Source organism: Saimiri boliviensis, chromosome 4 (genome assembly GCF_048565385.1).
Source record: "Saimiri boliviensis isolate mSaiBol1 chromosome 4, mSaiBol1.pri, whole genome shotgun sequence".
NCBI classification, from domain to species: Eukaryota; Metazoa; Chordata; class Mammalia; order Primates; family Cebidae; genus Saimiri; species Saimiri boliviensis.
In genome coordinates this window covers 117,294,877-117,308,504 of record NC_133452.1, presented here as the reverse complement: position 1 = coordinate 117,308,504, position 13,628 = coordinate 117,294,877, and the positions used below count along the sequence as shown (strand labels likewise).

Here is a 13,628-nt window from a genome sequence, read left to right as displayed (position 1 = left end):
GAATATTTCAGAAGACAAGGATATGAATTCCACAGAACAAAAATGTAATTAGTGGCATATGTAAATTCCATTCCCCATTATTCAAGTTGACTTTTGAAACCTGCTGCATAACCCAAAACTCCCACATGATTCTCCTCACTTTTGCCTGATAATGTCATCTTAGAACAGTGGTTCTCATTCAGAAGCCATTTTGAACCGCATGGGGCATTTGACAATGTCCAGAGACATGGTGGGCAGAGTCAGTATCCTACAGGGATCTAGGAGGTAAGAGGTCAAGGACGCCACTAAATACCTACAATTCTCAGGGCAGGCCCCCATAACAAAGAATTATCCAAGGCAAAAATGTCCAGGATTGAGAAATACTGACTTAGAGGTCTCTAAAATAATTTGCATCACCAAGCCAGGAGCTCACTCAACTTATTATTAAATCTAAAACCTGCTTCCATTTGTATCCAAATGCTAGACCTTCTTTCCTCTGAAGTGCCCATACTCCTATTACACCCAAACATCTGTCTTTGAGAACCCTCACCCTTCTGGAGGACACTGCACCTGCAATGATACCTTCTCTTCCCTCAAAAATTTCTTTCACTCTACTAAATTCTAAAGTATACAAAATCTAGTAATTATCAAACACAAAGAGATACACAACCACTATAAATAAAAACACCTCCATTAACTCCTCTTCTCACTTTCATAGTGAATAAAAACTTCTTGAAAAGTTGTCAGCATTCCCTATCACTTCTTCCTTGCTTCTCTGTCCACATCTAACCCACTCAACCTAATCACCCTACTGTTCTGCTGAAATTATCCTTCATGGTCACCACTGATGAAAACCACTAGTCACTTCTCTACCCCACTCACTTCACCTCTCAGCATTACTGGAAAAAGCTATCGATATTCTTTCTTCCTGAAACACATTCTTCTGACTTCCACAAAGCCCCGTCTTGTGTTTTTCTCATCTCTCAGGTTGCAGATTCTCCCTTCATCTGACCTCTACACGATAGAGAACTCCAGTCCTTGGTCCGATGTCAAGGCTTGTCTGACTACTCCATCTTCCCAGCTCCTAGTCAGTCCATAGCTGTAGTTATCATCCATATGCTGCTTCCCAAATACTTCTCTCCAGCCCTAAGCTCTTCCCAGAGCTTCAACTCCCAAGTTAACACCTCCACCTGGATAGACAGTACGGTACACACTTTGAAGGTAGGCTGTCCAAAATGTAACCCTTTTCTCTACACCCCCTCACTTGCCCATGCACATGCATATGACCTCTTATTCCTCCAGGTTTCCCTATTTCTCTAAGGTATACAAAAACCTAGGCATCGGTGCTCCAATTTTCTTTTTGCTTCACCTGCCACCCCATATCTAATCTATAAGCAAATTCCAGCAGCTCTACCTCTAAAATATATACCAATTTTAATAATTTTTCTCCACTAGCACCACTCTAGCCCAAGTCACCTTTATCTTTTACCTCCATTAACTTCATATAGCGGTTATGAGAAAATCTAAACTTGTGAATATGACTTAAAAGTCATAAACAATCTGGCCCCTGCCTTATTTTGGATCTCAGCTTTTACCAAGGCAAAACTCTCAACAATACACTTCAGCCAAATAAGCCAACTTCGTCCTGGCCAAAAGGCCTCTGTATTTGCTGCTGATTCTGCCTAAAGGCTCTATCCCTCTGGCTGTTTACTAACTGATTCCTCATCCAGGTATCATGCAAGTAACCTCAGCAGTTTTGCCTTCCTATTTCTCTCTCCCAGACACTCATAACCTGACTAGACTCTCATATCAATCTGCTATATTTCCTCATAGAATTTTTGCCTATACCTTATTTTATTTATTGACTATTGGTCTGGCCTTGCAGACTAAGCTCCAGGAGAACAGCAACCTCATTTGCTTTAATGATTAATCTCCAGTATATAGAGATTAATGGTCCGCCACTTATTACATATTTAGTAAGTATCAAGTAAATAAATATAGTTAAGGTTCGATAAAGAGCCCAAAGTTCTAAGATACAATTCCCCCCATTTGAAAACAGAAATGAGAAAGCAGTAGAGTTTGGCCCAGAAAGCTAATAATAACAGGCCATAAAGAGATTCATAGTTAGGGACAAGAGCAAGATATGAACAAATACCAAAACACTAAATGTTTTCATGATATATCTTAATATTAACTAATTGTTTTTATTTTTACAGGTTGTATAAAAGAAAGAATATTCAGATTAGTGTCAATTTCTTTTTTTTCCCCCATTGGACCAGTATACTTCATGTATATTACCATGCAATGTTATTTGGCCAACTATCAAAGACTATTAAAGACAGCATATCCAGCTGTGCTTTTAAAGATTCTTTTTTCGTTATCTAAAAAGTTAATTATTTTAGAAAACAGCTAGAAACAAGTAAATTAGCTAAAATTATTAATAATGCCGTATGTTGAAAGAAAGGTCAACAGAAAGAACTTGGGCATTATAACATTCCCGCCATAAGGCAGAGAAAGTCAGAAGCATACCTAAAACAAAAATACAGAACCTAGCATTGACTGCCTGCTCACAGAAAAGCCTGTGCACCTTTTGTTCTTAAGCAAAATGTTAGCAATCATTGATACATGGAATTTCCAAATAATTATACCTTGCAAGCCAAGTCCATGATTAGAAAGAGGCTTCAAAATATTTGAGGTGGAAGTGGAGAAAATAAAAGAATGCATATATTCATTTAGGAATTTAAATGTACATTTAATATAAGGCAATAATATAATGTACATTTAAAATGTACATTATAAATATTAAGATACAATATCATTCATCATGGAAAACAATGTCAACTTGTACATTTATCCTTATAAATAAGGTCGGAATAGATTAAAACCATAGTGGCAAAAATAAAAAAAAATAAAAAAAACCATAGTGGCACCCTTTTTACTCTAACATGACTAAATTTACAATCGTAGCATGAAGTTTGAAGAATTCTTTTTTTTTTTTTTGAGACGGAGTTTCGCCCTTGTTACCCAGGCTGGAGTGCAATGGCGCGATCTCGGCTCACTGCAACCTCCGCCTCCTGGGCTCAGGCAATTCTCCTGCCTCAGCCTCCTGAGTAGCTGGGATTACAGGCACGTGCCACCATGCCCAGCTAATTTTTTGCACTTTTAGTAGAGACGGGGTTTCACCATGTTGACCAGGATGGTCCCGATCTCTCGACCACATGATCCACCCGCCTCGGCCTCCCAAAGTGCTGGGATTACAGGCTTGAGCCACCGCGCCCGGCTGAAGAATTCTTAAATACTTAACCTTATCTTTCACTAGGTACCTGAAGAGAATTCAGCAATAACTTTAGGAAAAACTAGTGTCTACAGTTCATCAGGAAAATGTTTAAAACAAAATTTTTTTCAGTTCTACTTTTGAGACTCAGCAAATAGTCCAGTTTCAAATAAAAACTCATGAATTTCACTAATCCTCACCATGCCCCATAAAATCTGAAGGGAAAATACAAACACACAAAATGTTGCAAGGTATCAAAAAAACTACCAAGAAAAAATTGATACATTATCTAAGCTAAAAGCAAACAGAATTAGAGACAACTTAGTCTCTAGTTGAGACTAAATTGAAAAGTAGGAAAAGGCCAGGTACAGTGACTCATATCTATAATCCCAGCATTTTGGGAGGCCAAGGCAGGTGGATCACCTGAGGTCAGGAGTTTGAGACCAGTCTGGTCAACATGGTAAAACCCTACCTCTGCTAAAAATACAAAAAATCCTACCTCTACTAAAAATACAAAAAAATTAGCCAAGCGTGGTAGTGTGCATCTGTAATTCCAGATACTCAGGAGGCTGAGGAAAGAGAATCGCTTGCCCTCAGGAGGCAGAGAGGTTGCAGTGAGCCAAGGTCGCATCATTGCACTCCAGCCTGGGCAGTAAGAGCAAAACTCCGTCTCAAAAAAATAACAAAAGAGAACCAACAATTGCTGAATAATTAATATCCTAACAATGAAACAAAGTTTTAAAAAGTGAAGGGAAAAACTTTAACAGATATGTTCCCCTTCTAAATATTGGTGTCAAATAGAAAGTGCATTAACTACAGCCATGTATTTGCTTTCTTTTAAGGCATATGTATTAAAACAAGCACCCAAATTATTAGTAATATTTTTGCTTCTTTAGTGAATGGATTCTTAAAATCTTACTCAAAAAAGTAAAATGCAATCTCATAGATTTAAACATCAAAAACGAAGCAAAACAAAGCTATTTTCCAGGGAGTGACCACTAATTTAAGCATGGGCCCAAAACAATACTTAATCTAACAGAAAGTTCATAATTTCATGAAAATACTTCAGAAATTTAAAGATGAAACATTTTCCCACAAAATCTAAATAAACATCCTAAGTTCTAAACTAAAAAAAATCTCCTATTTAAACAATTATACCAGGGATAATTATATGACTTCTATACAGTAAAATACACATAAATACATATATATCCTTATCTATTTAACCTTAACAGCTTTCAGAGAGAAAAATATACTAGAAATTTATAATTATGTACTGTACATTTGGAATTACACTACACTATTTTAAAATAAAAAGAATATTCAAACATTCTGAAAATGTCAAAATCTCTTATCCAAGAAACATAGCTATATACAAAGGCACAGAAATTAATCATTTTTACAGAATTTAATTCTAAAATAACACTTATTTCTCAGAGAAAATGATCTCATAATGTTACAATCAACCATTCGATTATCTATGTCTAACATTATTAAACTGTATTTCTTCTTGCCCAATAATAAAAAGCAGAGAAAACCCAATACCACTAAAATTAGTCATTTTCTCCAGAAGTTATATTTCAACCCAAATGGTTGAAATATTTACTGAGCTGCCTGAAAATACCTCATACTTGTTTAGAAGCCATCTTCCCAAGAAACCTGATAAACAAAGCCCTCTGGAACCAGACTGCAGGGCTTCAAATTCCAGCTTCAGCACTTACAGGCTATGTTACTTCACCTCTCTGAACCTTGATTTTTCACCCACAAAAAACATAGGTAATACTACTTACCTCACAGGATTGTCTGAGAGATCAAAGGAAGTTACTAAATATAAATCACTTAAAATAGAGTCTGATACATAGCAAATATTCAGTAGATGTTAGTTGCTATCTGTAAAACATTATAGTGTTTGGTACACACTAAGTGCTCAATTAACACTAAATAAATGGTGTACAGAAAAAAAATGTAGTTTTCACAGCAATCAGAATATATCTAATTTTCAAAACAACCAGAATAAATTTCAATCTAACTACAAAAATATTTTCAAATTATTTGCCTTATTTAGACCAGGCATGGTGGCTCATGCCTGCAATACCAGCACTATGGGAGGCCGGGTGGGTGGATCACTTGAGGTCAGGAGTTCAAGACCAGCCTGGCAAACATGGTGAAACCCCATCTCTACCAAAGGTACAAAAATAATTATCCAGGTGTGGTGGTTGCATGTCTGTAATCCTAACTACTTGGCAGGCTGGGGGATGAGAATCACTTGTACCCAGGAAGCAGAGGTTGCAGTGAGCCAAGATCACATCACTACACTCCAGCCTAGGCAACAGAGTGAGCCGCCATCTGAATACAATTTTTTACATACATGTAATATAAAATAAAAGTTTAAAAAAATATATATATAAAATAAAAACAATTTACCCAATATAGCCCAATTCAGGAAGTTATTTTGTAATCACACATTATTAAGATAACTGAAATATTATTTCATTCAAATATGTAAGTACTAAAGGTAAATATTGGGGTATAACAACAAAGAGACAGTTCCTGAGTCACAGAACCTTGCGCTAGTAGGAAACTTAAAAGTAATTTGCATAATTTAAAGGAAACTCAGAAACCTTTAGTCCATACCCTTCATTTTTAAAATGAGGACCCTCAAGTCCAGAAAAGTTAAGTGGTTTGGCTAGTAGTAGACAGTTAGCAGTTAAGGGTCAAGACTACAACCCAGGTCTTATGATTCCCACCCTAATTCACTGTACCATACTGACTCAAAGTACTCAATATGAAACAGAGATTAGGATCCTGATCTGCCACTAACAAAGCCCTTCTAAATTATTTATTTATTGCATTAATGCAAATCAAATAAACTTCAAGGGAGTTACAGGCAGCAAAAAATATATAACCTTATAGAGGAATCATTAAGTTTACCCTTCCCCCATGGTTCCCTTGTGAAGAATACCTTTTAGTTTGTAATTAGTGGTAGGTGGGTAACAGCTGCCTACTTGGTATATTTTTGAGTTATGAGTAAATACAGAAAACCTCTTTATTAGTAAGAATCACCTGTTTAAGTGAGAATAAATACACGGAGCAGAATCTGCTTGGGCCTTCAGCCTGGAAGGCTGTTAGCCTCTGAGGATCTCAGCTTGATAGGCTGCTGGCCCCCTGGATAGAACCATTTTGCTATTCTGTCTGGGTGTCTGCCTTTCATTACCTTCAGCACCACCTGGGTGGGGGTCTCCCGACCGAGCTAGAATTCAGTATTACCTATTATGGTTACTTAAAGCATCTGCAGGGTTGCTGAATTAATATAATAGTTCTTACGTCAATTAAAAGCCTGCTTCTAGTCTATCAGGTTAGATGTCACATTCTTAGCCTCTAAGCTATATTTCCATTTTCATTCATTCCCAGATACAAAAATAAAACACAAAGTATACTGCACTGCTAAGTGTGCCAGAAATTTGAAAGGAAAAAAAAAAATCTGCAAAGTAAGATTATATTTACCTTAAATGTACCATTTTGATTTTTCATGTAAGAAACCAAAAATATATCCACTGGTAGAAGTGCTGATGTGATAAGTGCAATTGCTAAAGAAAAAATTGCTGTTATGGTGGAGACAACTTCACTTTCCCGCTGACTTTGGTATTTACGAACATATATCCAGCAGAATGCCAAAATAGCCTGAAATAGAACAAAAAGAGATGTTTGTTATTACCCGATGTATTTATCTGATTTTTGTATGTGTTTGAAAGTTTCTAGCAGGAAACCTTATGTGAAATAACGGTTATTTTAATTGTGTAAGGAAAGCCCAATATCCCTTAAAAACTTGTCCAAGATGTATAATTTTCAAAGCCTAATTCATGAATGCAGTACATCACATAGGCATGCACACACAATACTATTAATAACAGTGCTCACTTAATTTCCTCACCAAACACAGTGTAGCCATTAATGGTTTCACACATTATCGTTACAACTAGCTTTGAATATATTTTTTCCCTGTAGATTTTTCCAGCCTAAAGGAGAAATGAGTAGAAGCTGTTCTATCCTAGCCTTATTACTGAAGCATTACAGAATATAACTTAGATGAAAATTAACTTCTGTTCTGACAGTTCAAGAATAGCATTCAGCTAAAGATTAACTGCCAGTAATCACCATGCAATTATCATATTATATTATAATTTAAATTTTAAAGAGCATTAAACAAAGAAAAGTCAATGCTGAAAATGGATACATGTGCACAGCAAAAAGCTTGCCACTGAAAAAAGTTCACTCAGAGGTAGAGGTTGACATCTCTAGTCAACCAGTTACTCGTAATACTTACCAATGCCATTCTAGTGACTTTCACAGAGTAAAGGACTTAATGATTCTCTAACTTTAGGAGGCATTGGAATCACTTGCAGCAATTGTTAAAGCACAGACTGTTAGGCCCCATCCTCTGAATTTCAGATTCAAGAAGTCTGGAGTGGTGCTAGAAAATCTGTATTTGTAACAGCTTCCCCAGGTAAGGTTGCTGCTGGTCCAGGGCTATAGTTGGAGAACTTCTATTCTACTCAATTACAGGGAGTTGCAGACAGAGACTATGTTATTTCAGCCTCCACTGTGAGTCAGAACCACCTGGGTAACTTTTAAGTACCGTTACACCTTCCCTACATTCCCCAATCAATTCTATCAATGGAAAATAAGGTGCCTCCAGGCATCAGTACTTTAAATGCCTGAGGATTTCAATCTGAGCCAATCTTGAGAACCACTGTTCTAAGTAAGAGCTCTGGTACTTTTAAAAGCCTTGTTTTGTCCTTTCACTTTTCAACAGATTCATCTGTTACTTTCTTTCTGAGCATCCTATAGTTTAGAAGCCTAACTGAAACTAATAAAACTACCAAACTAGTTTTTTTACAGCTTCCAAATTATTCTACCGCAAGCAAGACACAAGAACAATTCCATTATCTCAGAAAATTCCTTTGTCCCTTTTTAGTTAATCCCTCTCTCTGCCCCTAGCCCTTAAGACAGGAATAATGCAGGATGGTCACAAGGGTCAAAAAAATTCCAGGCAGCAGTTTTACATGACTAGAGACTATAGGCTAATAAGACCCTGAAAAACCAGGGTGTGGACCAAGCTGGTTGAGACCCACTGGACCTAACATGACAATGGATCTGACCCAGGTTTCACCTAGGACCGTATTATATGCTCATTAACATGCTCAATCACACACCTACCAGCACTATGGCAGTTCCAAGACCACTCATATTTGATGTAAAAATGGGTGGCACCACAATTTCAAGAAACCTCTATCTTTTTCCAGGAATTTTCATGATTATATACCTTGATTAAAGAAACCCATAAAGCTAGAAACTCCAAACCCACTGTGTGTCTCTCTCTCTTAAGGATGACCACACTCCGCTTTCTTGAGTGGTACTTTTCCCTTTAATAAATCTCCATACTTTCACTATTTTTTGACTTCCCCTTGAAGGTCTTCTCATGACAACGTCAAGAGCCTGAAAACCAGCTGGGGTTGAGATCCCATCTATATTTGGAGATATCCCTCAGCCCTCCAGTATCACCCTGACAACCACTATAGGTTCTCTGTTGGTATAGTTTCTGCCTTTTCCAGAATGTCATAATGCCTTCATATAGTATGTTGTCTTTTCAGTCTGGCTGGTGTCATTTGGCACAGTGCATTTAAAACACATCCAAGTTGCTGCTTGTCATTCCTTCATACTGCTGGCCTTTCAACTGGTGACAGAATAGCAGGAAAAAAATTGAGTGAGAAAGGAGTTAAGACTTTAGAACAAACAAACAAACAAAAGCTAGGCTCAAATTCTTGATTTTTGGGAAACAGTTATTTTTCATAAAATGTTACTTTACATTAAATTTAAATGGGCTTGTTTTTAAAGGAATTCATAAATATTTTTAACATTCCCCCAATTTATTCTGAAGTCTTTGGAAGCTGAGCCTTATCTTTCTATCCTTAGCAGTACTTCACACAAAGTGTTGCAATAAATTTTTTATTGGATTTCAAGAATGAAAGAAAACCTGCATTTTGTTAAGTATTACTACGAACAAAGGATTTTGCCAATATCAGGCAGACAAGCTGGGAAAGGGCAACCAGGCAGAAGAGTTAAGCCAGAGTCTCTCAAACTTTTTGGTCTCAGAATCCCTTTACAATGGTTTTAAAACTGATAATCTTCAAGAGCTTTTTGTTTATATTGTCAATCATTACTGATAATCATTACTGGTAAAATAAAACCAAGTATTCTCATCTATAAGAGTACTTCTTTCATAACAGATTGTAAAAATTAAATGAGATATAAATAGTTTAGCACAGTGGCTGGCCACAGTAACTGCTTAACAAATAGCAGTTGTTATTAGAGCATTTGATAAAAGAAACAGATATATAACTTTGTTAACAGTTATAAGGAAAAGTTTCAAATACTCCCCTCAGCTTCTCCCAAGAGATTCAAAATAAATTGGTCTTAACACTGAGATTTTAAAAACTCCCCAGGTGGTTCTCATGAAAGGCCAAGGTTGAGAGCCACTGGAGCAGAAGAAGAAATGTGTAGAGATGAATCTTTATTAAACTAATCAGAATAGATGATATACTGTCTGGGATCTTGTTAAACTGCAGATTCCGATTCAGTAGGAATGGGGTCACATATTTAGTATTTCTAACAAGTTCCCAAGTGATGCCCACACTTTAAGGAACAAGAATAAATTCACTTTACAAAAATGGAGAGTCTCCTATTGTAGTGGCATACACAATTTAAAAGTGGTGTGAGTCAAATTACAGAGGACACTGGAGCTAGACAGAATAGTTTAGACTTGATACAGTAAAGACAGACATAGTTAGATTACAGGCATGGGGGACCAAATCTAACAATTTCTTATGTGTGAAGAAACTGAAGTCCATTATTTTTGCCCAAGATCACAAAAGTAGGCAGCATTCATGTCCTGATTCTTTTTCTTTCTTTTTTTGAGACAAGGTTTCTGTTGCGCAGGCTGCAATGCAGTTGCACTATCAGAGCTCGCTACAGCCACTTTTGGGAACCGTCTCCCAGGCTCAAGCAATCGTCTTACCTCAGCCTTCGAGTAGCTGGGACCACAGGCATTTGCCATCATGCCCAGCTAATTTTTGTATTTTTAGTAGAGACAGGGTTTCGCCATGTTGCCCAGGCTGGTCTCGAACTCCTGAGCTCAACTGATCCATCTGCCTCAGCCTCCCAAGCTGCTGGGATAACAGGTGTGAGTCACCACACCCTGCCCATGTCCTGATTCTTTAATAGATGATTGGCCAAAGTTCTCCAGGTGTGAAATCCCTAGGCCCTGGTAGTCCCCAGAATCCTTTCTGGATATTCAGAAGTTGAAAACTATTCTCATAATAATTACTAAGATGCTATTTGCCTTTTTCACTGTGCTGATATTTGCACTCATGGTTCATAGCCATGGTAGGTAAAGCTACTGGTGCATTAGCATGAATCAAGACAGTGGCACCACACTGCACCAGTAGTAATTGTATTCTTCACCACAAGCTCAAAAAAGTACAATTTAAATTAAGACTATGCTTCACAAAGAAGTATAAATTAATTTTATTGAACTTCAATCCTTGACAGTCCTTCAGCAGCATACCAAGATGTGACAGCCATCTCCAGGAAAAGTTTAGAATTAAAAGCCAAACCAACCACTCTTCAAGCAACATCATTTTTACTTGAAAGAAGAACTGCCGAACTATGGTTATTCAGACTTTGCTATTTGGCAGATTTTCGTCAAATGAACAAAGGGAACCTATCACTTAAAGACAAACTGACAGTATTTGATACAATTGATAAGAGTCAAACTTCCAAATGAAAATCGGATTTTGAAAGACTTCTATCCACCACTACGAGCTTGACAACCCTTCAATACTTAGAATTTTCAGACATTTCTGACAAGATCAGAAATGAAATGTGATATTTTGAAATTGTGTAATGAAATGTATCCATATTTAAAAGATGTGCATAACTCAGTAAACCAATTATTTTCTAAATGACCAAAGCATCATGTTATAAAACGATGCACGGGTAAAAGATCCATTCAGAGTGCAAGATGGGCTAATGGATTTTAATGTAACAATGAATGAAAAGCTCATTGATAGGGTTTCAGGTTCCATCTTGCAACTGACCTTTAAGAAGATTCCACTTGTTGAGCTTTGGTGTAGTATCAAAGAACATCCACCATAATTACCTGAAAAATACTCCTCTGTTGCTGACTGCCTATCACTGCAGCTGTTATTTTCTTCGTACTTCGACTAAAATAACATACCCCAAAAGACTGAATGTAGAAGCCAACGTAAGAAACCAGTCTTTCTTCTAATAAACCAGGATTTAAAGAGATTTGCAGAAAATTAAACGAGAATCCTTCTTCCTAATGCTTTTTTCAACGCCAACATGCAAGTGTCAAACTCCTAATTCTCTTCTCATTTTAATAGTTCTTGCTGTAATATTGCCAACTTAAATGGCTTCCTTTTTTTCATCGGTCCAAACGCTACCACATCTCTCATTGTTTTCCAATATTTTTGTCTTTTCTCTTAAGTCCTATTTTATTTACAGTCCTACTTTGGATTTCAGTACATAAAATACATGTTTCAAGAATTTCAGTTTTCCTATCTCCAGACCCTCTTTAAAGCCATTTTTTGTTTCATTTACATCGTCTTACAATTCACACCACACAACCATTTCTGTACCTTCAATGTTTATTAATTAATAACTGCCAAGATAGTCTCCCTTAACTTTGACACATTATATGCTTATTTATTTTCTTCTAAACAAACGGAATTGGATAGACTGGAAAAGCCGGGGGGCTCTCCAAATATAGGACTGGGCAGCTGCAGAGACCACAGTCAACCTTTAGGGTTTCATTTCCCCCAAGAAAGGATTAACATGTTCCAAGGTAAAGGCAGTGTTTTTCATCTGTGACAGTGATGGCAGTAATAAGAGGATCCATTCCTTAAATTTTCACACGCCATCCTTTTTTTCTTTCTTCTCTTTTTTTTTTTTTTTGTCTCTACTGCAAAAATTTACTAGGACATACTACGTAGGTACCAGACAACTAATGGAATCTGACAATTAAAGTAAAACCGAACAAGCCTGATTTCCAGAACTGTAGGTTTGCTTTTGTTTTGCAATGCAAAAAGGTCAAAATACATTGGAACACAAAGTAACAACAGGCTCGGAAGATGAGAAAAGAGAAGATTTGAGAAGGTAGAGAGCTTATGAAAGGAAATAAATCGAACTCCCAAATAAAATAAGCCAAAGGGTTTTAATATCAATAGAGAAGTAATAGCCAGGCCACTTTGGGCCATTTCAGTCTACATTTTGCTCACTAAATGTACAGAAATAAGATCGTTGGAAAAGAAAGCACCTGAGGCCAGACAGGTAGTAGTATATACACCGATACTGGTAATAAAAAGGGCTACAGCTCTGCCCTCCACAGGCATCTACTCCCATCAAAAAAAGATTGGAAGAGAATGTGACACCTGGAAGTCAGAACGAGCAACTCACGTCATCAAGGCAGAATCACACAATGGGCACAGAAGGTTGGAGACTCACTGGCCCCAAGGGTAGGGAACATTGGGGAAAAACATACAGAGAAGTCGACAAGTAAACAACGCCAGCGCCTACTTAACTTGCAAAGATCCAGCGCTGCCGCCCTACACCTTATGCCACTGTTTTACAAGGGGACGAAAGGCCACCACATGCTTCTCAATCCCGAGAGTCTCTTTCGCCCCCAAACCCCACCGGCCCCATTGCCCAAGTCAGGGATGAGCGCAAGAGCTTCCAAAAAGGACCCTGGAACCTTAGACGCCATCAGTAAAAAGAAAGCAAAAGCGTCCGGAAATCAGCACCCTCCTGCCCCCGCCGCCCGCCGTAGCCCACAACACTGAGGAGCGTCCCACAGTCCAAGCCAAAAGCGGGCGGAGCGAAGAGGGTCTCCGGGGCCCGGAGAGGCCCCGGCCCCTCCCTCCCTCCGCCACTGCAAACATTGGGAAAACTCCAAGCGCCTCCCCTACCAGTAGTAAGAGGCCGAAAATGCACCAGCCGATCACCAGCTCTGCCGAGGCCGCGCCAGCAGCCGCCATCTTCGCTTCCGGTCCAGACCGAACTGAACGTCAGGGGTGGGGACTGGGAGGGGGAAAGGGGAGAAAGCGTGAGGGACTCTGCACTCGCTCACCCTAAAGGTTAAAGGGGCGAAGGGGGAGGAGCAAGTGGTTGCCTAGGCGATTCGACCCACTAGCGTCCCCTGGCGGCGAGCTGGGCGGCGCGGGGCAGCGAGGACTGCTCAAGGGGCGGGGCGCGTCCGAACGCAGTGACGTCATCAAGCTGTCCGGGCTGGCAGAGATGT

General features: G+C 38.4%; 1 protein-coding gene across 10 annotated transcripts in view; it reads right to left on the bottom strand.

Annotated features, from left to right (window-relative positions):
• The window catches only part of LMBRD1 (LMBR1 domain containing 1), a 170,111-nt gene extending 156,580 nt beyond the window's left edge, over positions 1 to 13,531 (bottom strand). For 9 of the 10 annotated variants that reach the window (XR_012517315.1, XR_012517317.1, XR_012517319.1 and 6 more), the window contains exons 1-2: positions 13,297 to 13,531; positions 6,758 to 6,934 (exon numbers count right to left, since the gene is read on the bottom strand). Coding sequence is in view for 1 of the 10 variants with exons in the window: in XM_003926345.4 (XP_003926394.1) it covers positions 6,758 to 6,934; positions 13,297 to 13,365 (246 nt within the window). In the remaining 9 variants the exon portion in view is untranslated. The remainder of the gene's footprint in view (positions 1 to 6,757; positions 6,935 to 13,296) is intronic. The other variant, XM_003926345.4, reaches the window with a different exon arrangement.
• Between the last annotated feature and the right edge of the window lie 97 nt (positions 13,532 to 13,628).